Genomic DNA, 19,818 nt, shown 5'->3' with positions numbered 1-19,818 from the left:
GTTTTAAAGATTAAGTATCCACACTTCATACTATGAAATCATAAAAATGAAATAAACGTTTTTATGTAGTATCCCACGTTTTTAATCAAGATCGGAAAATTTACTCAGTGAACCTAACTGGACAAAAATGTCCCAAATAGACTTAAGTACTTGGCCACTTACTTGCCCCAAATGACTCTAGCAGTCCACGCTTCTGGTTGCCCCTGAGTACTTGAGGCACAACTTCCTAGCAGTAAAACAAAGACCATGAACAGAACGTATCCAAAATCTGTTTATTGGGGTAGTGTCCCGCTCATCCTGATCCCGGGTGCTTTCAGTGCTGCTTCCGCCTGAAGGAGCATCCTGGAAGGAGGAGGTTCAGAGGTTAACTTCCTGCCCACCCCACAAAACAAGGGCCTGCCTGATGACACCCCCCCCCCCCGAAAACTACGACTTTACTTCCTTGTAACCCTGCAGCTACCCTCCAGGCGCGCCAGAAACACTACCGCCCGGTCAAACGCAGACCCGCCGAGGACTCCCCCGCCTCGGCTTTAGCGCTCAGCGCGTGGGCACGAAGAACGACGCGGTTTCCCTCGCACTGTGCGGGGGACGAGCGACCCCAAGGCCCACCAGCGTCACGAAGCAGTCAGACAGTCGACCCACGGCCGCTCCCGCTGCACGAGTGCGGGCTCACCTTCTGTAAGCCTCGCCTTCCCTCCCGTGGGCTGGCAGAGCACAGTGGAGCAGCCGACACACAGAACTACGGTCTGCGCGTGGCTGAAGACGGTGGTGATTTTGTAGCATCCTGGGGAGACACGCCACGGAGCAGGGACTTAGGACCCCCGACGCCTGCCTGCCCGCTCAGGACAGGACGTCCCGCCCCCCCGAATCCACCGACCCCTCCGCGGGATGCGCCGGATGCACAGGCACGTTCGAGCCCGCTCGGGAGCCGCCCGCCGCGGTCTCAGGACGCCCCGCCCCCCCGAGCATCCGCCGTCCGCAGGCCCCCCTCCCCCCGCCGGCCGTCGTCGGCCCCCCGGGCGGCGCCCCTCACCCGGGCACTTCACGTCCATGAAGTAGGAGTTGGGGCTCTGCACCAGGCGCTTCTTCTTGTGCTTCCTCTTCTCCTCTTCCGGGGACGGGTGCAGGAGGTCCTTCGCGAGCTGCGAGAGGCAGGCGGGCGCGGTCAGGGCGGCGGCCGCCCCGGCGGCAGCGGCACCTCGCGCCGCCCCAAGTCCGCAGCGGGGCCGCCATCTTACCCCCGCCCCGGGCCGCGCGCCGCCCGCCCCCGCGCCCGTCGCCTGAGGCCCGAAGCCCGCGGCCGGCCCCCGGGGCCCGCACCCGGCGGAGGGACGAGCGCGCGCGCGAGAGGCGAGGGCTTCGCCGGGACCCGGGCCGGGGAACTCACGGGCATGTTCTCGTGGGGAGGTCGTCACCGCCGGAAAGGAGCGAAAGCGGAAATCCTGCCGCTTATATCCGCCGCCCGCCGGAAGTGACGCGCGCGCGTTGGGCCGCCATGCCGGAGTCCGCGCGCCGCCGCTGCCGGGAACGGCCGCCCGCCGACGGGGGTTGCGGCGCGGCGTGAGCAGGAGCGCGTCCGCAGGGGCGGCCGAGCCGTGCCCGGGACGTGGCGGAGACCCTCGGTGTCTTCCGGCGGGCTTCGTTGCCAGCGAGCTACGCGGGGCAGAAAAGCTCCCGTTGCCCGCGCCGCGGCCCGCCGCTGGGTTTGGTTGGGTCTCTCGGCCCCTTTCCTCGCACGACGACGACCTCAGACCCGAGGAGCCGCCCGGGGTCCCGCCCCCTCCCCGCCGAGGCGGCGGTGCCACTTGACCCTCCCGCAGCCCTTCCCGCCCGTCCGCCCCGGCCCCGACTCTCCGCAGCGCGGACGCGCTTGGCAGAGCGGGAAGGAAGCCCCACGGGGAGCGCAGCCCGGTCTCCGCAGCCCTCGGTCGCAAGGAGGCTCGAGGACGACGCGAGGGCGCCTGGGAGTCCCGGGAAGGGCGTGTGCGCCGCGGTCGGGGCGTGCGGGCCAGAGCTCCGCCGCGGACCCGGGGCCCTGACGTGCCTCTGCCTAGTTCGCTGGGGTCAGCCCCGCGCCGGGGCCGGTGTCGCTCCGGCCTCGGGGGGCAGAACCGCCTCCAGCGCGCCGCCGGGGGCCGGAACGTCCCGAGGAAGCGGCCTTTCGGCTGAAGTGCGCGAGAGGAGCGCTGCGGGCTGACGGACGAGCGGGGCCGGCCGGCGCCGGAGTCGGGGGGTCCCGCGCGGCGGAGAGCGGCGTCCCGCAGCCCGGCTTGCGGGCGGGAAGAGCCCAGATCGGGGCCGAAGGACAGGACACGCGGACGGGTCTTCAGCAGACGGGCCGCGAGAGCGGGCGCGCGGCTTCGGGGCTGGGTCGGAGCGGCGCCGGGGTGGCTCCGGCCGTGAAGCCTCTGCCTCGGCTGCGGCCGTGACCCCAGGGCCCAGGCGTCCGCAGCCCCGCGTCGGCTCCCCGCCCGGCGCGCCGTCGGCTGCTCCCTGTCCTCCTCCGCCTGCTCGTGCGCCCGCCCGCTGTCTCGGCAGAGAAGGGAAAGTGAGGGCCGGAGACGGGTCACGGTCTGCGGGGCGGAGGGGATGGGCCGGCGGGCCCTGGGCGCCCAGACGGCCGGCCGAGCCGGGTGACGAGAGGCGCCCTCGCACTCCCGCACCGCACGCGCTGGCCGCTGTGAGAGAAGCGGGGTCCGCTGTCCTCCCCGAAAGCAAAGACAACGAGTGTCTCCGCAGCCGCGTCTGCCGTTCTGCGGCCTTTGGACGGCGCCGGACGTGAAGGTCGTGCCCCGTCGGAGGAGGAAAGCAGACGGGTGGCCCCGGTCTCCGTCGCTCCGATCCCACACGGGGTCTCCGAATAAAGGCCCAGAAGGAGTTGGCGAAAGCGTGTGTGTGTGTGTGTGTGTGTGGCGGGCTGGTGCGTGTACCGGGGCGGTGTGCGGTCGTGGCTCGTGTGTGTCGACGCGCCCGTGTGCGCGCGGCTTCTCCCCCGCCGTGGGGCTGCGGGACGCCGCCGCCTCACGCCGACCACCAGGGGGCGGAGCGTCCGCACCGGTGGCTCGTGTCGCGGGGCGTCCCGCCGCGTTCCCGGGGAGCTGGGCCGGACTTGAGGGCGGGGAACCCCGGAGCCCAACAGGGTCCCGAAGGCGGGCAGCCTGGAATGGCCCTCGGGTCCCTCGTCTCGGCACCCCCGCCCCGGTGGTGGCCCCCGGTGCCCGCGCCGCCGTCAGCCGGCGTCCCCCAGATTCCATCCGCGTGGCGGAGGCTGCCCCGTCCCACGGCGTCCCCCGCGCGGACTGCGAGCGCGCGGGGGAGGGGGCTGGGGGGGCCCCCGGCGGGCGGCCAGGGGGTGGGGCCCGCGGCAGGGCCGCCTCCCCTCTTTCCCGGAGCCTGGGCGGAGAGGGAGGAAAACTTCCTGGCCTGGGCTCCGGGCCGCTCCGTCCGCCTGCCCTGCGGGCCCGCCCACCGGCGCCTGCCCCGGCTCCCCAGTGTCCGCCATGGCCAAAGCCTACGACCACCTCTTCAAGTTGCTGCTCATCGGGGACTCGGGGGTGGGCAAGACGTGTCTCATCATTCGCTTCGCAGAGGACAGCTTCAACAACACCTACATCTCCACCATCGGTGAGCCCGCCGGCCGCGCCCCGGACCCCCGGAGCCCCCGGCCCTCTCACCCCTGCGTCTCCGCGCGCGGCGAGCCCGTCGGCCGCGCCCCGACCCCCGGCTCCCCCAGGCCCTCACCCCTGCCTCTCCACCGGCGGTGAGCGCGTTGGCGGAGCCCCCTGCCCTGTCCCACACCCCCGGCTCCCCCAGTGGCCCCTACTTCTCAGACCTCCAGAGGGAGGCTTCTAAACTCAGCCCAGTCTCAGCCCATCCCCCGCACATCTCTCCGAATGGTACCAACCTCGAAGCTCTCTGAGGCCGCGTAACTTCTCGGTTGTGCCAGCCCCTCGTTTTCCTGGTACCGTCCTCCTCCCTCATCCACGTCCTTCTCCCCAAATCCACGTGAACCCTTCTGCGTTTACCGCCGTGCTCCCTCCCCACCCCCACCCACCTGTAAGCCTTAACCCCCTCCGAATTTCCTGTGCCCCCTCTCCCTGAACGTGCTTTCCAGGTCCATTAGCCTCTTTCCATCTTGCTGAGTTTCAGAGCCTCCCGCTGCATCCCCACCTCACCACTTCCCAGTCTCCCTGCCCCTCAGCTTAATGGGGGTGGGCAGGGTGGGACAGACTGACCCTCTGTGCTAGAAAGTGGCCCAAGGACTGGGAAGGTGGATATACAGTCAGCCAGGCAAGGAGGGTAGGAGTGGAGGGACTTTTGGGGGCCCTGAGTCAGCCTGGTGACTCAGACTCCCTGTTGGGTTCCCAAAGGGCTCTGGGGAGGGGTCCACGTTGCCACTAAGAACGCTGCCTCCCGTCCTCTCTTCTTGTCTTTCTTCATCTTCTCTGGCCTGGGAAATAAAACAAGGGGAGTCTTGGGGCGCCTGGGTGGCTCAGTGGGTTAAGCCGCTGCCTTCGGCTCAGGTCATGATCTCAGGGTCCTGGGATCGAGTCCCGCATCGGGCTCTCTGCTCAGCAGAGAGCCTGCTTCCCTCTCTCTGCCTGCCTCTCCGTCTACTTGTGATTTCTCTCTGTCGAGTAAATAAATAAAATCTTTAAAAAAAAATAAAAAATAAAACAAGGGGAGTCTCAAGACAATTCTGGTTAGAAAAGGAAAGGAAAATGCCGCCTTTCCTAGTTCAGCCTCAGGAGGAATTGGTCTTGCTTGCAAGTGTGGCTCCTTAATAACACACCGCCTTCAGCTACCTCTTTCTTGGCTCCTTGTCCTATAGGGCTGGAGGGTGGCCGGGACACCGAGGATACAGCGTTCTAGGAAAACAGAAGGGAAGAGGAAGCTGAAAGTCCAATTTTTTTTTTTTAAAGATTTTATTTATTTATCAGAGAGAGAGGGAGAGAGAGCGAGCACAGGCAGACAGAGAGGCAGGCAGAGGCAGAGGGAAAAGCAGGCTTCCTGCTGAGCAGGGAGCCCGATGTGGGACTCGATCCCAGGACGCTGGGATCATGACCTGAGCTGAAGGCAGCTGCTTAACCAACTGAGCCACCCAGGCGTCCCGAAAGTCCTATTTTTAAAAAAGATTTTATTTATGGGGTTGCCTGAGGCTCAGTGGGTTAAGGCTCTGCCTTCGGCTCAGGTCATGATCTCAGGGTCCTGGGATCGAGCCCCACATCGGGTTCTCTGCTCAGCAGGGAGCCTGCTTCCCCCCCTCTCTCTCTGCTTGTCTTTCTGCCTCTATGTGATTTCTCTCTCTGTCAAATAAATAAATAAAATCTTTTTAAAAATTTTACTTATTTGACAGAGAGAGGGAGAGATCACAAGTAGGCAGAGAGGCAGACAGAGAGGAGGAAGCAGGCTCCATCCCAGGACCCTGAGATCCTGACCTGTCCTGGAGGCTGAGGTGTAACCCACTGAGCCACCCAGGTGCCCCTGAAAGTCCTGTTTTGAGGGAGACACTGAACTAAGAGAGCTGTCAGCTGGGGTTGCTGGGTGGACCCAAGAGGTGCCTGAAGCTGCCCACGAGAGTTTCCATCACCTCGCCCTGCCCTCCCAGATCCGTAACATCTCAGGAGAAACAAGATGCTTACTGTACAAATACAGCTTTGAGAAAATTCTCGTTTCACTTGCAACAAGGTTGCTTCCCAAGTACAGCCCCTGCAGAGTCCCTAGTACTGCGGTGCCCCAGTCCCTCGCCTCCCAGGCCTCCCTGGGTCTCAGCTTCAGCGTGTGCGCCCCCTCCTAGGAATCGACTTCAAGATCCGCACTGTGGATGTAGAGGGGAAGAAGATCAAACTGCAGGTCTGGTGAGTGAACCCCCAGCACTGCGGGGCGCATTCCCTCAGTTCCCTCCTGGCACCGGTTACCTCCCATGGTGCTCCCCTCCCCACTGCTCCTTCCTGTCCCTGCCCTCAGACGTCCTCCTGCCGGCTTTCTTCCAGCCTGCTCAACTATTTTCAGCTTTTTCATAACTCTCTCGCCTCTCCTGGCTCCAGAGCGTTCTCTGAACTTGACAGTAGATGTCTGCAGGGCTGTCCCGTGGGAAGGGCATTCAGGCAGGTTCCCAGCAAACGGTGGAATTGGGATGGTCTGTGCGTGCTCTCCCTGAGTCACGGAGAGCCTGGAGAGCCGAGCTGCGAGGGCCGACCTGCCGCAGGAGACCTGTGCGGTGCCGGCTGTGGAAGCGGGGGCGGCCTGGAGAAGCTTTAGGACGCAGTGGAGAAGAGTAGGTTGGGACTTGCCGCTGATTGACCTTCATCCGTTACGGAGCCCCTTCGGATCTCTGCCCTCGTTTGTAAAGCAGGGACCGGACGACATGCGTCCCGAGGGTAGGGTGAAGGAGGCGCCTCGCACGGGGTAGGTGTTGGACAGATGAGCCCGGGAGACCTTGTCCCTCGGGTCTGTGGCCCCCCCAGCCGTCCCACCTCCTTCCCTGACTGTTTCCTGATGCTGCTCTTTCAGCCCGCCATGTTGCAAGAGCTGCACCTTAGCAGGGGCATTTCTGTCTCTGGAGAACCATTCCCTCTTTCCTGCCCCTTCTTCAGGGACACGGCTGGCCAGGAGCGATTCAAGACGATAACGACTGCCTATTACCGTGGGGCCATGGTACGAGGTGTGGGTGTGGACGAGGGATGAGGCAGCGGAGTGGAGCCGTTCGAGTCCCCAGGGGCAGGGCTGGGGCGGGGAAATTGGGAGGGGCACAGTGCGCGAGGTGGAGGACCCCACTCGGACTATGGGAGAAGCTTGGAGAGAATTTGCAGGGTCACTTGAAGGGGCAGGAAGCCGAAACGGGGTGGGGGGGCGGAATGGGGCCCAAGGCTCCATGGTGAACTCTCGCCATCCTGCAGGGCATTATCCTCGTATATGACATCACGGATGAAAAATCCTTCGAGAATATCCAGAACTGGATGAAAAGCATCAAAGAGGTAAAGACCCTCCTGAAGAGACGGGAGACCAGGAGCCGTGAAGGTGAGCGGGACCGCACCTGACTCTTCCTGCCTTTGTGCTCCCAGAACGCCTCTGCTGGGGTGGAGCGCCTGCTTCTGGGCAACAAGTGCGACATGGAGGCCAAGAGGAAGGTGCAGAAGGAGCGCGCTGTTAAGGTGAGGCCCAGGCCCAGACGGAGTTGGGTTCCAGAAGGCTGCCGCCCTTGACCCACCTCTCTTCTTCCCCCTCCACTCCACAGCTGGCTCGCGAGCATGGGATCCGATTCTTCGAGACCAGTGCCAAGTCCAGCACAAATGTGGATGAGGTGAGACATGCCCCGTGCCCACCCCCACTCCCAGAGACGGCTGATGGTCGGCAAGCCCCTCCTCCCCTCCGGCCTGTTCTGACCACTCACTCCTTTACCCGTCAGGCTTTCAGTTCCCTGGCCCGGGACATCTTGCTCAAGTCAGGAGGCCGGAGGCCGGTGAGTTGGTTCTGCGGGGAGGGGCACAGCTGTGTGTGCATGAACGCACCTGTTAGGGGTGAAAGCCCAGGAGACAGCAGTGCTGACGCCCCCCAGGGTGGATCCCCTTCCAGCAGTGTACAGACCCCAGACGGCCACTGTCACCCTGATCCTGTGCCCTTCCCCCTCCAGGGAAACAGCCACAAGCCCCCCGGCACTGACCTGAGAGCTTGTGACAAGAAGAACACCAGCAAGTGCTCCCTCGGCTGAGGACCCTCGGCCCGGAGGCTGGACCTGAGGGAGGCTGTGGGAGGGCAGGGGAGGAGCAGCACGTGGGACTTGGAGGGGCTGGAGGTAGGTAGATGGTGGAAAGCAAACGGAGACGAACGCGGGCAGGCAAGAGACGGAAAGGAGGTAGAATAGAGAGGGAAGGAGAAGCAAGGAGGAGAGAGGCGAAGGAATAACAGGAGGAGAGGGGGCAGGAAGCAACGGGAGGAGGAAAGAACCGGCCCTGGGTGTCAGACCTTCCTTGGGCTTCTAGGGCAGACATAAATGTAAATAAACAGTTGATTTGTTGTTACTGGATCAGGTTTTAGGGTTGTGTGAGAAGTTGGCTCAGCACCCCCTCTGGAAGTTTGACCCTATGACCCTGCACGGTCTTGTCAGTATGACGGATCAGCACCCACACGAAGGTCCCTGGTTTGGGTGACACTCATCATCAGACCCAATTCCTGCCTCTGAGGTGGTTGGGCTGCTGGAACCGGGCTGGCCTCCTGTGACACTGGGACCTGTCCCCACGTGGATGAGGAAGAGACCAGGAGATTCTCTGAACCTGGAGACCTGGACATCCTTTTTCTGTTATAGGGTTGAGAGGAGCCTTGTGGGCAGCGCCTTGCCTGGTTTCCAGAGGACTCTTTCTTAGGTCTTCCCAGGGGAATGACAGCCCTAGACTCAAGGAAGTAACAGGCCCTGGTTTCATCCTGTGCTTCCTTCAAGCATCTCTGATTCTACCACCAGTCCTCTTGGGTAGCTGGTAGGCTTTATTTTCCGCTTTCATAGGTAAGGAAAATGAGACACGGAGGAGATTCATTTAGTCATCTCTCTCTCTCTCTCTTTTTTTTTTACATATTTATTTATTAGAGAGAGAGCGCGCACGTGAGCGCACACAAGGGGTGGGGCCAGCAAGCGGACTCACCGCTCCGCAGGGAAACTGACGGGGTGGTGGACGCCAGCATGGGGCTCTGGGATCATGACCTGAGCCGAACACAGATGCTTAACTTACTGAGCCACCCTGGCACTGTAGTCATTAATCTTTTTTTTTTTTTTAAAGATTTTATTTATTTATTTGACAGAGAGAGACAGAGCACAAGTAGGCAGAGAGGCAGGCAGAGAGAGAGGGAAGCAGACTCCCTGTCAAGCAGAGAGACGTATGCGGGGCCTGATCCCAGGACAGAGATCACGACCTGAGCTGAAGGCAGAGGCCTAACCCACTGAGCCACCCAGGCGCCCCATTAATCTTTTTTTTTAAAGATTTTTATTTATTTATTTGTCAGAGCAGGAGCACACAAGCAGGGGGAGTGGAAGAGGCAGAGGGAGAAGCAGACTCCCCGCGGAGCAGGGAGCCTGATATGGGACTCCATCCCAGGACCCCCGAATCATGACCTGAGCCAAAGGCAGACACCTAACCGACTGAGCCACCCAGGCACCCCACGGTCATAAATCTTTTTTTTTTTTTTAAGATTTTATTTATTTATTTGACAAAGATCACAAGTAGGCAGAGAGGCAGGCAGAGAGAGAGGAGGAAGCAGGCTCCCTGCAGGTCAGAGAGCTCGAGGCGGGCAGGGCTCGATCCCAGGACCCTGAGATCATGACCCTAGCCGAAGGCAGCGGCTTAACCCACTGAGCCACCCAGGTGCCCCCCACAGTCATAAATCTTTATTGAACATTTAGTATGTGCCAAACACAATGGTCAGTTTTGGGTGGAACTTAAAGAAGGACAAGCAAATTTTAACAAAAACAGTTCCTGGGGCACCTGAGGGGCTCATTGGATTAAGGCGCTGTCTTCGGCTCAGGCCCTGATCTCAGGGCCCTGGGATCGAGCCCCAAATCTGGCGTTGTGCTCAGCGGGGAGCCTGCTTCCGCGCTTGCTCTCTCTCTCTCTGCCTGACTCTCTGCCTATTGTGATCTCTGTCAAATAAATAAATAAATCTTAAAAAAAAAAAAGAAAAGAAACAGTTCCTAAGTACTGAATAACAAAGAGGCAAAACTACTGGCATGCTAAAGAACCACCCCCCAGGGGCCCCTGGGTGGCTCAGTGGATTAAAGCTTCTGACTTGGCTCAGGTCATGATCTCAGGGTCCAGGGATGGAGCCCCAAATCCGGCTCTCTGCTCAGCGGGGATCCTGCTTCCCCCTTTCTCTCTTCCTGCCTCTCAGCCTACCTGTAATCTCTGTCAAATAAATACATAAAATCTTAAAAAAAAAAAAAAGAACCACCACCCAAAAACTCAGGCTTGATGACACATAGTCCCCATAAACATACACAGCCCCCTTGGACACTTGCACAGGAGTTTCTATTAGCAATAATCGCGCCTCGGATAAACCTCATTGGCTACGATACTGCCACTGCGCAAAGCTGCACACGAGTTTCTTTTTTTTTTTTTTTTAAGATTTTATTTATTTATTTGACACAAATTGATCACAAGTAGGCAGAGAGGCAGGCAGAGAGAGAGAGAGAGAGAGGAGGAAGCAGGCTCTCTGCTGAGCAGAGAGCCCGATGCGGGACTCGATCCCAGGACCCTGAGATCATGACCTGAGCCGAAGGCAGCGGCTCAACCCACTGAGCCACCCAGGCACCCTGCACACGAGTTTCTAAACAGCAAAATTATCTCACAGACAACCTTTTATCAGGGTTAATGAAAATGGCACATTTGGCTTCCACAAGTTTAATTTTACAGATAGGAAGTTCAAGGCACTTCAGAAATCCCCGTGCCAGTGGCATGGAAATGGATGGCACAGGCTTGGGTCAGCAGCATCGATGCCGCTGTTTGTTGGTAAAGGACAACACCAGGAAAAAGCCTGACCATGCTGGGAGCAGAACTCGGGAATGATTGCGTATGTGTGTTAAGTACCAAACTTCCGCGGGGTGAAGATCAGCCCTGAGCTCTGTAGTCAGCCGCTTTGCTGTTGCTTTGCTCAGGATTATGTGGAAAGACTTGCATTTTGTGAATCCCAGGACGAACACTGACATCTTCACACCCCAGAGCGGATGTTTGAAAATCCAGTATCGGAAAAAAAAAAAAAAGGAAAGAAAACCCAGTATCGGGCGCCTGGGTCGCTCAGTGGTTAAGCCTCTGCCATTGGCTCAGGTCATGGTCTCAGGGTCCTGAAACTGAGTCCCACATCAGGCTCTCTGCACAGTGGGGAGCCTGCTTCCCCCTGCCCCGCCCCTGCCTGCCTCTATGCCTGCTTGTGATCTCTCTGTCAAATAAATAAAATCTTAAAAAAAAAATCCAGTATCTATGTAGAAACCTACTCAGTTGCTTGGTACAGCTGTTGGAAGTGAGAGCTTAGGGTTCCCACAGCTTGTTACCAGCCGTGGTCAGGTTTGATAAGGAGTAACAGGCTGCTAGAAGGATTTCATCCAAACTTTCCTAGCAGCTAAAAGCTACTGGAAAATACACCTACTTCCTGTTACATACAACTATAGACATGTACAAACAGTAACTTCAAGGAATGAGCAAACAGTCACAAGAAGAGTCAAGTTTGGTCTCCACCCCCATCTAATGATCTTTCCACAGTCCGATTGTTCCTGCTGCTGAGGGCCCAGCAGCCTTTATGGGATGCAGCATTGCATATATGCCTCAACTTAAATGCAATGTTCTAGCCCTTAGGGCTGTGGGGTGGGGGGGGAGGCCAGGAAGACTTCTGGGGACAGGAGAATGTGGGGTAGGGTTAACTAAATAGGCAAGCCCTTTAGTCTTGAGAAGTGGGGGACAGATTACTACTAGTGACCACAATTGTATGAATTTCAGTACCCCCGTGAACTCACTCGTTCTTATTGTCTGGGAGGCTGTGAACCCACGTGTATGTAAAATTAGGAGGAAATCAGGGGCAGAGTTGGACAGTCAGGCAGTAAAGCACGAACCCAGAGAGCAGGCCAAGTCTCCGCTGTTCTGGGTCCATCTATGGGGGGTTATCTCCATGGGGCGGAAAGCGGGGGGTGACTCTTTGGCCTTGCAATCGCTCCCGGTCAGTCTCTGGGTGGCCTTGCACGTCACTTCCACTCTGAGCTTACAACACAGGGTCACCGAAGACCAAGGTGACCGAAACGTTGACGTCAAGAAGTAGGACAGTGATGGGACCCAGTGCAATCAGAGGATAAAGAAAATACTTGGTTGCACGTCGCCCTAACCCTGGAAACTGCGCACGAACGTCCCCGTTTCCGAGGCTACCGAGAGGCGGCCGGCGCCCTGCAGGCCCGCCTCGGTTCTCCCCGGGACTCCCGGTCCCGCGCTCCCGTCCCGGCGCGAACGGCGCTCCCACCGCGGAGCCGGAGCGCGGAGCTCGCCAGGGTACCGGGCCCGGGGGCAGTCCGGGAGCAGCGGCGCCGGCGGCTCGGCCGGAGGAGCGGAGACACCGCGCCCCGGTATGGGGAAGTGCGGGGGCGCCTCGCTCCCGGGACCATCCGGGAAGGAACGGGGCCGGGTGGCGGCTCGGCGGGCCATCCCCGCGCTTTCGGAGGTGGCGGCGGACGGTTCCGTGTCGCTGCTCACCTCGCCCACAGGGGGCCAGCGGGCGGCCACGCAGAAGGACTCGGCCGCCGCGAACACCGACCGAGCGGCCCCCGCCCAGCCCGCCGCCTGCGGAGGGCCGAGACTCGCGCGCCTGCGCGGAACGCCGCCGCCGCCGCCGGAACCCTCCCAGGTCCCGGCATCCCCCGCGGCTGCGGCCTTTCCTCCCGCCCCGCCCCTTCCCGCCCAACGCGGGCCCGGCATCCTCCGCGGAGCAAGATGGCGGCGGCCGGGACGGCCCCGGAGGTGACGCGGCGCTAGGCCGTCCCCCGCGGCCTCTCCCGAGGGCCGTGCGGGCCCCCGGAAGCGAGCTCAAGCCCAGTCCAACGAAGGCGTGATGGCTTTTCCTGCCGTGGCCGTGGGGACGCCCCAGTGATGCCGCTGCCCTGAGAGGCAGTGTCGGCTTCTCGCAGCCCTGACCGGACGCCCGGAGCCTGCGGCGGAAGCGCCCCGGCCGAGGCACGAGGCCGGTCTCGCAAGTCCCTCCGCCCCGACAGGCGCGACCCTGAGCGCTCCATGCCTGCGGGCGGAGGGAGGCGGCGCCTCCCCCAGGGCCGCCACCTGTGTTGGCTGCTCTGCGCTTTCACCCTAAAGCTCTGGTGAGGAGCGGCGGAGGGCGGAGGGCGGAGGGGCCGGGAGCCCCGCGTCGTCCCGCCCCTCGTGGGGCCCGGGCGGTGGGGGGAGGGCGCGCGGGATGCGGCGCCGCGGAGGTGGGGACCTGCCTGTTTTCTGGCTTCTGATGTGTGCCTCCCCGCCCCCACCCTCCTCGCTCCGGCTGCAGCCAGGCCGAGGCCCCCGCGCCCGCCGAGAAGCTGTCAGGTGGGTGACGGCGCGCCGGCCCGGGCCCCCTCGTCCTCCCACCGGGCCGGAGCGCAGGTGGGGACGCGGGCGGCCAGCGGTGCTGGGAGGTCGGGTGGGCCGCCCCTGCGCGAGACCCATTTTCCCATCGAGCTCCGGGCGGCCCTTCTCTGCCGTTGCAGTGGGCGCCTCGAACCTGCCGTGCTGGCTGGCGGAGGACTTCGCGGTGGCGGAGGAGTGCGCGCCCTGCTCCCGCTTCCAGGCCGTGAGTCTGTGCTCCCCCCGCGCTGCCGGCTCGGCCTGCGTGTGCCCCCGCATCGCCTTCCGGTGCTTTCCCTTGCGGGCTCGGTGTGTGTCCCCCTGAACTGGTTTCTCTCTGAAAATGTGCCCTTTCCCAAGTTAATGGTAATATTTGGCTAATAATCATGTTCGTTTAAGGAAAATTTATTTTTAGGGGCACCTGGGTGGCTCAGTCATTTGAGCCTCCTTGACTTTCCCCTGGGTCGTGCCCCGTCTTGTGGGGCTCTGGGCTCTTGCTTGACATTCTGCTCTCTGCCACTTGCCAGGTTCATGTGCCCTTCCTCTAATTCTTTGAAGATTTTTTTTTTTTAAGATTTTATTTATTTGACAGGCAGAGGCAGGCAGAGAGAGAGGAGGAAGCAGGCTCCCCGCCAAGCAGGGAGCCCGATGCGACCCAAGCTGAAGGCAGAGGCTTAACCCACTGAGCTACCCAGGCGCCCTGAAGATTTTTTTTTAACCTATATAATTATTACAAACCGGTTTTCGGTTTTTCTTGTGGGTGTTTCCCCCCCCCAATAGACTTTATTTGCAAGACAGCTGGTGCATAAGCCCGGGGGCGGGGCACGGGGAGAGGCCGGATGAGGGGCTCCATCCCAGGACCCTGGGATCATGACCTGAGCTGAACGCAGAGGCTTAACCATCTGAGCCCCCCAGGCGCCCCTAAAAATCTTATCTTTAAGTAAGCGCTACAGCAATGTGAGGCTGGACCTCCTAACTCTGAGATCAAGACTCAAATGCTGACTGAGCCAGCTAGGCACCCCAGTCATGATCATTTTTAATCCTGTAGGCTCTGGAATGTGTCCCTCTGAAGTGTTCTAATATGTCAGTGATCACGCAACCAGTACCTCCACCATCCCCATCAGAACTCTCTCTTGGGGCTCCTGGCTGGCTCAGTCCATAAGTGTCTGCCCTCCGCTCAGTCTTGATCCCTGGGTCCTGGGTTTGAGCCCCACATCAGGCTCCCTGCTCAGTGGGGGCCTGCTTCTCCCTCTCCCTGCTTCTGTCTCTGTCAAATAAAGACAATCCTTAAAAACAATTTCTTTGTTGGTCCTCTGTTGCCCACCAGCTCTGCGGCATAGCAGGTGGACCCCTGGCGCTTCTGAATGGCAGGTCTTCCTGTTTCTGCTGCCCTTTCCTGACATGTGCTTTGGTCCTTTTCTGACATGTGCTTTGGTCCTTTTCTTCTGACAGAAAACCACCCCTGAGTGTGGTTCCACAGGGTATGTGGAGAAAATCACATGCAGCTCATCTAAGAGGAATGAATTCAAAAGGCAAGTGGTGTTTCTCATCTTGGAACCTTCTAGATCACGTCTTTTGTTCTTGTGGTGTTAAGCAGACTAATAGCCCCACATCTTTCTGTCCGGAGGTCGTGTGGCATATGGGGGGGTGGGACACCAAAGTCTTTGAATCCACGTTCCAGCTCTCATCCTCAGCACTCCGTCATTGGTCTCATTTTCTCATCAGTAGAATTGGTTAATACCAGCTCTGTTTACCTCCCTAGAAAATAAGTTGAACATAGATTTGACTGGGATTTGTATAGGGTAAACATGTTAGAAGGATGACTGTGGCTTCTTCTTTTCTCTCAGTTGTATCTTGATTAGGCCTCGCTAGAAGGGAGTTTGGAGGGAGAGGTGGTTCAGCCTTCCCCGGGAATAACTGTTTCTTCCTGCTCTTAGCTGCCGCTCAGCTCTGATGGAACAACATTTATTCTGGAAATTTGAAGGGGCCATCGTGGGTGTGGCCTTGGTCTTTGCTTGCCTTGTCATCATTCGTCAGCGACAGCTGGACAGAAAAGCTCTGGAAAAGGTCCGGAAGCAAATCGAGTCCATATAGCTACCTTCCACTTTTTGTTAGGGGCCTTAGGGATTGTACCTCAGACACAGACAATAGAATGAACGGACTTGGGCCCTTAGTTCTTGGGAACTTGTGGTGGCACCTCCTTCTCTGTCTCTTGTCTGGATCATTAACGAGCAAAATACAGAGTAGTTTTCTTCTCTATTACAATTTGGTTTGGGACAGGAAGTCCTGGTGGCAGAAATGGGATATCAGCTTTAGGCCCCAGTGTACCAACTACCTATCTTCCCCTTCTTCTGGTACTTATTTAAAATTTTCAGGACAAAATTTCAGCAAAAAAGTTTTATTTCTCAGCCAAAACCTCTGTTTCCCCCCAACCCTTACCCAAAGAAAAAATAAAATTGTAGATGTATAACAAAAGTATCTGAAATGCCTCATCACATAGCCTGGGCCTCAGGGTACAGATACTTAGGATGTCCTGAAATGATTCAGACCCCGAAGCCAAAGAACTCCGAATGGGAATCCCAGGGGAAAGAGCCATCGGGGATCCCGGATTCCTTACTGCGGTTGGAAGTGGCCTGGGAAATGTTCCAGCTCACATTTCATCTGCATGCAGGACAGTTCTGACATGCCCACTGGGGCCTGTCTTCCCTCCCCTCTTCAGCAGGTTCCTTGTTGAGCCATTGACACCCTTGGCCCTAGGTGGCCCCTCCTTTCCAGGCTCTACCGCTGTGGTCCCCAAGCTTTCTGTCATGTCCTTGTGAGTCAGGATATTTCTGGAAATCACTGTGGGCAGTAACAGAGTGTTCCCTTGGGTGGGGGGTCCTAGACGGGACGGGACCGACCTCCTACCTCCCGACTACCCTGAGAAAGCGGAGCCCCACCCTGCCCCGCCTCACCTCCCTGCGGCTGGTGGTCATCGGTGCCAGCTTCCCGGAGACCCTGCAAGGGGCTGACACTGGGCAGGATGATGAGGGCCAGAGAAAAAAGAAGAATCTGGAGAAAGCAAAGGGACACTTGGGTTGTGGGGACACTAAAGGAGGGGCCCAAGGGCAGCATGAACAGCGGGCAGTTGGAGTCATCGGGGATGGGAAGGTGGGTATGGTTGGGAATGGGGTGTGAGGGTCGAGGTGGGGGGAGATGGGAAGTAGGTAGTACCAGAACACAAGTGCCAGTCTGGGCAGCTTTGTTAGAGGTCTGGGCAGCGAGCATCTGCAGCCGGTGGAGCTGAGCTTCCAGAGCGCTGGCGCAGCGGAGAGAGAGGAAGAGGAATGGAGAGTCCGCTCTCCTGGGAGCCAGGCCCAGGAATGGGCCCTGGGTGCCACACGCCCTCCCCCTGGGGCGCACTGTCCGCTGTCACGTACATATTGTGCCTCTCCAGCTCCCGGACTTTCTTCTGTAGTTCCTGGTTCTGTGCAGAACAGGCAGCTGCCCTGGAGAGCGCGGAAAGGTAGGACAGTCTGCAGTCACGTGGTCCCAGACCCGGCCTGCCTTGGTAAGGAAGGAGTCCCCCAGTGTGGCCCACAGGGGGCAAGACACGAAGTCCAGACGTACCTGCTCTCTAGCCCGTCGATGTACTCTTTCTTCCGTCGCCGACTGTCCTGCGCCGACTGCTTGTTACGGATCTTCCTCCTGACCTTCTTGAGGGCCCTCTCCTCCGCCTAGGGGCCCCGGGTGTGTCAGTGCTGGGCCTTTAACCTGCCTCAACTCCCCACTTGTTCTTGTAATCCTGGCTCTTCAGAGGCCATGTTGGGGCCACTGGGTTGGGTTGGGGATACTCTGGGGAAGCATGTTACCTTAGTGAGGGGCAGGTAAGAGGGCAGGGAAACCCCTTCCTGTCCCAGCAGACGCTTCTCCTCCTCTGTCAGGAACAACGTTTGACAGGGCAGCTGGTGGAGAAAAGAGAAAATCAATGACGGGGAGAGGGACTTCCCTTTCCCATCACCCAGGGCCATGCCCCCTGCACACCTGGAGAGTTTCCCATTTGTACTAAGGAATAAGTAACCATGAAATGAGGTGAGGGAAGGAACTTCATCCAGACAGTCCCTGGACCAAGCCAAAGGGGCCTCCTGGGGCTGTGAAGGGAGAGGAGGGCTTATGTTACATCCTTTGCCCCCAGACTTAGGACCTTGGCACTCGGAGCAAACTAGGGGGGGCTTGTTCTGGTGCATGCCTCCCCGATTCCGAAGGGTATTTGAAGACAGGAACTCACTAAGGCAGGGTTTGCTTAATCTCACAGCAAGCAAATGATTCCCTTTTGCCCATTAACTTTGACTGGGCAGTGTGTTGTCTCAGCAGGGTCAACGTCAGGGAGCTCCCTGGGGCAGTGGCCCATTTGCCCTCAGGATTTGAGCCCCACTTTCAAGACTAAAGCTCGGTCTCCTTACAGAGAACTCCCAGGGTCATCAGGCTTAGCTTCTCGTAACACAGTGTGTGAGCAGGTAGAGGACATCAGCCGAGGAACCTGCCTTTCTGATGCTCCTTTTTGAGATTTTTATGCTTCATTCTGACTTCAAAGGAATTTGTCTCTGCTCTTGGCTCCTGATGGCCTTTGGCATTTAGCCAAAACATTTCTGGTCATCTTGCCTCTTCCTGAGGATCCCTTGCTCCCCTGAAGCCACAAACTCCCCAGTGTTTTTTGTTTTGTTTTGTTTTAAGATTTTATTTATTTATTTGACAGAGAGAGATCACAAGTAGGCAGAGAAGCAGGCAGAGAGGAGGGGGGAAGCAGGCTCCCCGCTGAGCAGAGGGCCCGATGCGGGGCTCGATCCCAGGACCCTGAGATCATGACCTGAGCCAAAGGCAGCGGCTTAACCCACTGAGCCACCCAGGCGCCCCACTCCCCAGTGTTTTGATGGGAAAGCAAGCCTAGAAGCATCAGACAGAATAAGGTCCCTCAATTCTGAGCTGCTTGGCTTGGACCCTGGGGCCAGCTCCAGCCACAGACTGGCAGGAAGACTAGAACTTCTTTTCCAGTGACTATTGGTCAACAGTGACCTGAGCAAGACCCCCTTCTCCCGCTACTGCAGAAAGCAGAGCAGCCGGTCTTCCGAAGGCACCTCTGGGTTACCCCCCAGGGTGGTGGGTGCAGCTGCACAGTTGTTTTGGTGGAAAATTCTCCACCCGGTGCCTCCTAGCAGGATGAATCCCCAGGCAGCCAGCCCATCCCACTCCGTGTCCTGACCTGTGGCTGAGTAAACTGCACATAAGGTCTGGGCTTTCTCCCAGGTCCTCTCCCCAGATTCCCTCACCCCACCTTCTTAATCCAATTGTCACCGCCTTACTTCCAGAGGCTTGTGTCTCTCTCGACTTCGTGCTCTCAGAGCTGCTCATGTCTCTGATCTTCAGGGCCCACAAAAACCGGGGCAGGGTTCCCCTTCCTCAGTCCCTCACCCCATCTGTGTGGGTGCGTCTCTGCATCCAGGAGTGCGGCTCTGTCTGGCTAAGACTCACCAGGGTCGCGGGGGCCACTGGGTTTACAGCGCCCACGCTGGGTGGTGTGTGCGCGTGAGCAGCCAGGGGCAGCTCGCCGACCGTGCAGGCAGCAGGCACCGTCCGTGGTGGGCTCCGTGGACCTGAGGGAGACACGGGTGGCTAGGAGAAAGGAGAGGAAGGGTAGACCATAATGGCAGCGGGGAGAGGCTCAGGTTGGGGAAACCCCTTAGCCCCGGGAGTAGGGCTGGACGTGAAAGGCCACTCTCCCCTTCCCACAAAGAACACTGACCTAGCTGGAGAGAGGTGAGCCCTACAGCCGGCCCAGCTTCCCCCTGCGGCCTCTCCAGGCCCCCTGCCTCATAGACGACCTCACAGAGAGCAGGGGAACTGTCTGCGAGGCCAGGGTCCTCGGAGATGGCACGGTCACTGCCACGAGAGGCCTCTGAGCAGTACACTTCATTGGGATCAATGAACCGCTGCAGGAAGTCTTCGGGCTCACTCTCCTGGAGGCCCTACAGTGGGAGAGAGCACGCAGGTGTGCAGGGGAGAGGTGTGGAGAGCGGCGCGCTCCCAGATCCGCCCCGCTTCAATTTCAGCCCCCCGTGTCCTGGGACATCTTAGGGGCTTGGTCTCCAGATGACCCCCCTCGCAGCTGTAGCTCGGCCCACCCCACCTGCGGGCCTCACACTCACACAGCCCCGTCCCCCGCTGGGCTCCCAGCCTCCAGGCCCCTGCTCTCGGAGCTTAGGCCCTGGGACCTCTGGGGCAGGGCAGGGGAGTCCCAGCTCCAGGAAGGCTCCTGCTGAGACCTCTTCTGGGGGCTCCAGCCACACGTCCAGCAGGTCGGGGGTTCGGAAGTCCATCCTGCGGGGAGAGCGGCGGGAGGGTGAGCGCACCCTCCCACGCAGCTGCTGGGTGCCCCCTTCCTCACCTGGCCCCCGGGGGTCTTCTCCCGTCACCCCCTTGCCTCACCTGCCCCTCCCCCACCCCGGGGACCTCGCCCCCGGCCTTCTCTCTCTGCTTCCGACGAACGGGCCCACCGCCGCCTCGCCGGTCCCGAAGAGCCCAGCCCCGCCGAGCCGGCCCAGCCCGCGGGCGGCCCGAAACGCCGCCGCTCCTCCTCCCTCCAGGATCTCGCATCCTGGACCGGCCCAGCCAAGCCCCGCCCCCGGCCTGACTCCGGCCGCGCGAAGCTGGCGGTCCCTGGCCGGGAGCCAGGGCGGGGGCTGGGAGCCCAGGCGTCCGCGGACCGGACTGC

General features: G+C 59.6%; 4 protein-coding genes and 1 pseudogene across 7 annotated transcripts; 2 read left to right on the top strand and 3 right to left on the bottom strand.

The window, feature by feature from the left end:
- Window positions 1-258: 258 nt before the first annotated feature.
- RPS27 (ribosomal protein S27) lies at window positions 259-4,018 on the bottom strand. 2 transcript variants are annotated; one of them, XM_044266421.1, is made up of 5 exons: window positions 3,905-4,018; window positions 1,388-1,653; window positions 1,034-1,142; window positions 674-784; window positions 259-342 (listed from the first exon to the last, which is right to left on the bottom strand). In XM_044266421.1, the coding sequence occupies exons 1-5, from the start codon at window positions 3,979-3,981 to the stop codon at window positions 273-275; spliced, it is 633 nt and encodes a 210-aa protein (XP_044122356.1). In that variant the 5' UTR covers window positions 3,982-4,018; the 3' UTR covers window positions 259-272. The 2 variants fall into 2 exon arrangements, with proteins under 2 accessions (XP_044122356.1, XP_044122357.1); XM_044266422.1 differs by lacking the exon at window positions 3,905-4,018 and having other exon boundaries at window positions 1,388-1,461.
- Window positions 3,416-8,026, top strand: RAB13 (RAB13, member RAS oncogene family). Of its 2 annotated transcripts, XM_044266423.1 has the most exons (8): window positions 3,416-3,624; window positions 5,798-5,858; window positions 6,597-6,657; window positions 6,900-6,977; window positions 7,065-7,154; window positions 7,238-7,303; window positions 7,409-7,462; window positions 7,634-8,026. In XM_044266423.1, exons 1-8 carry the CDS (start codon window positions 3,501-3,503, stop codon window positions 7,709-7,711), a joined length of 612 nt encoding a protein of 203 aa, XP_044122358.1. In that variant the 5' UTR covers window positions 3,416-3,500; the 3' UTR covers window positions 7,712-8,026. The 2 variants fall into 2 exon arrangements, with proteins under 2 accessions (XP_044122358.1, XP_044122359.1); XM_044266424.1 differs by lacking the exons at window positions 3,416-3,624; window positions 5,798-5,858 and adding an exon at window positions 5,872-6,408 and having other exon boundaries at window positions 6,514-6,657.
- Window positions 8,027-9,911: 1,885 nt separating this feature from the next.
- Window positions 9,912-10,077, bottom strand: LOC122918970 (annotated as a pseudogene).
- A 2,342-nt stretch (window positions 10,078-12,419) lies between these two features.
- On the top strand, window positions 12,420-15,545 carry JTB (jumping translocation breakpoint). Its single transcript, XM_044266409.1, has 5 exons — window positions 12,420-12,832; window positions 13,015-13,052; window positions 13,214-13,296; window positions 14,523-14,602; window positions 15,008-15,545. Exons 1-5 carry the CDS (start codon window positions 12,750-12,752, stop codon window positions 15,162-15,164), a joined length of 441 nt encoding a protein of 146 aa, XP_044122344.1. The 5' UTR covers window positions 12,420-12,749; the 3' UTR covers window positions 15,165-15,545.
- On the bottom strand, window positions 15,453-19,515 carry CREB3L4 (cAMP responsive element binding protein 3 like 4). Of its 2 annotated transcripts, none has more exons than XM_044266407.1 (9): window positions 19,253-19,515; window positions 18,850-19,072; window positions 18,579-18,700; window positions 16,922-17,200; window positions 16,680-16,786; window positions 16,490-16,558; window positions 16,284-16,368; window positions 16,025-16,121; window positions 15,453-15,911 (listed from the first exon to the last, which is right to left on the bottom strand). In XM_044266407.1, exons 1-9 carry the CDS (start codon window positions 19,421-19,423, stop codon window positions 15,721-15,723), a joined length of 1,344 nt encoding a protein of 447 aa, XP_044122342.1. In that variant the 5' UTR covers window positions 19,424-19,515; the 3' UTR covers window positions 15,453-15,720. The 2 variants fall into 2 exon arrangements, with proteins under 2 accessions (XP_044122342.1, XP_044122343.1); XM_044266408.1 differs by having other exon boundaries at window positions 16,922-17,014; window positions 19,253-19,513.
- Between the last annotated feature and the right edge of the window lie 303 nt (window positions 19,516-19,818).

Source organism: Neovison vison, chromosome 10 (assembly GCF_020171115.1).
Source record: "Neovison vison isolate M4711 chromosome 10, ASM_NN_V1, whole genome shotgun sequence".
NCBI classification, from domain to species: Eukaryota; Metazoa; Chordata; class Mammalia; order Carnivora; family Mustelidae; genus Neogale; species Neogale vison.
The sequence above is the reverse complement of the archived record's forward strand: the minus strand, read 5'-3'. Positions and strand labels throughout refer to the sequence as shown.

What these genes read in the sequence shown, in the direction of transcription:
- RAB13 (XM_044266423.1), top strand. Translation starts at nt 3,501, where the DNA reads ATGGCCAAAGCCTACGACCACCTCTTCAAGTTGCTGCTCATCGGGGAC. An exon ending in CCTATTACCGTGGGGCCATG is followed by an intron (nt 6,658 to 6,899) that starts GTACGAGGTGTG and finishes GCCATCCTGCAG; the next exon opens with GGCATTATCCTCGTATATGA. An exon ending in GGATGAAAAGCATCAAAGAG is followed by an intron (nt 6,978 to 7,064) that starts GTAAAGACCCTC and finishes TTGTGCTCCCAG; the next exon opens with AACGCCTCTGCTGGGGTGGA.
- RPS27 (XM_044266421.1), bottom strand. Translation starts at nt 3,981, where the DNA reads ATGAGGGAGGAGGACGGTACCAGGAAAACGAGGGGCTGGCACAACCGA. An exon ending in CTCCCCACGAGAACATGCCC is followed by an intron (nt 1,143 to 1,387) that starts GTGAGTTCCCCG and finishes TGCCTCTCGCAG; the next exon opens with CTCGCGAAGGACCTCCTGCA. An exon ending in GAAGGCGAGGCTTACAGAAG is followed by an intron (nt 343 to 673) that starts GTGAGCCCGCAC and finishes TCCTCCTTCCAG; the next exon opens with GATGCTCCTTCAGGCGGAAG.
- JTB (XM_044266409.1), top strand. Translation starts at nt 12,750, where the DNA reads ATGCCTGCGGGCGGAGGGAGGCGGCGCCTCCCCCAGGGCCGCCACCTG. An exon ending in GCCCGCCGAGAAGCTGTCAG is followed by an intron (nt 13,053 to 13,213) that starts GTGGGTGACGGC and finishes CTGCCGTTGCAG; the next exon opens with TGGGCGCCTCGAACCTGCCG. An exon ending in CCTGCTCCCGCTTCCAGGCC is followed by an intron (nt 13,297 to 14,522) that starts GTGAGTCTGTGC and finishes TTCTTCTGACAG; the next exon opens with AAAACCACCCCTGAGTGTGG.
- CREB3L4 (XM_044266407.1), bottom strand. Translation starts at nt 19,423, where the DNA reads ATGGACTTCCGAACCCCCGACCTGCTGGACGTGTGGCTGGAGCCCCCA. An exon ending in GCTCACCTCTCTCCAGCTAG is followed by an intron (nt 18,701 to 18,849) that starts GTCAGTGTTCTT and finishes TGTCTCCCTCAG; the next exon opens with GTCCACGGAGCCCACCACGG. An exon ending in GAGCTGGAGAGGCACAATAT is followed by an intron (nt 16,369 to 16,489) that starts GTACGTGACAGC and finishes CCGCTGCGCCAG; the next exon opens with CGCTCTGGAAGCTCAGCTCC.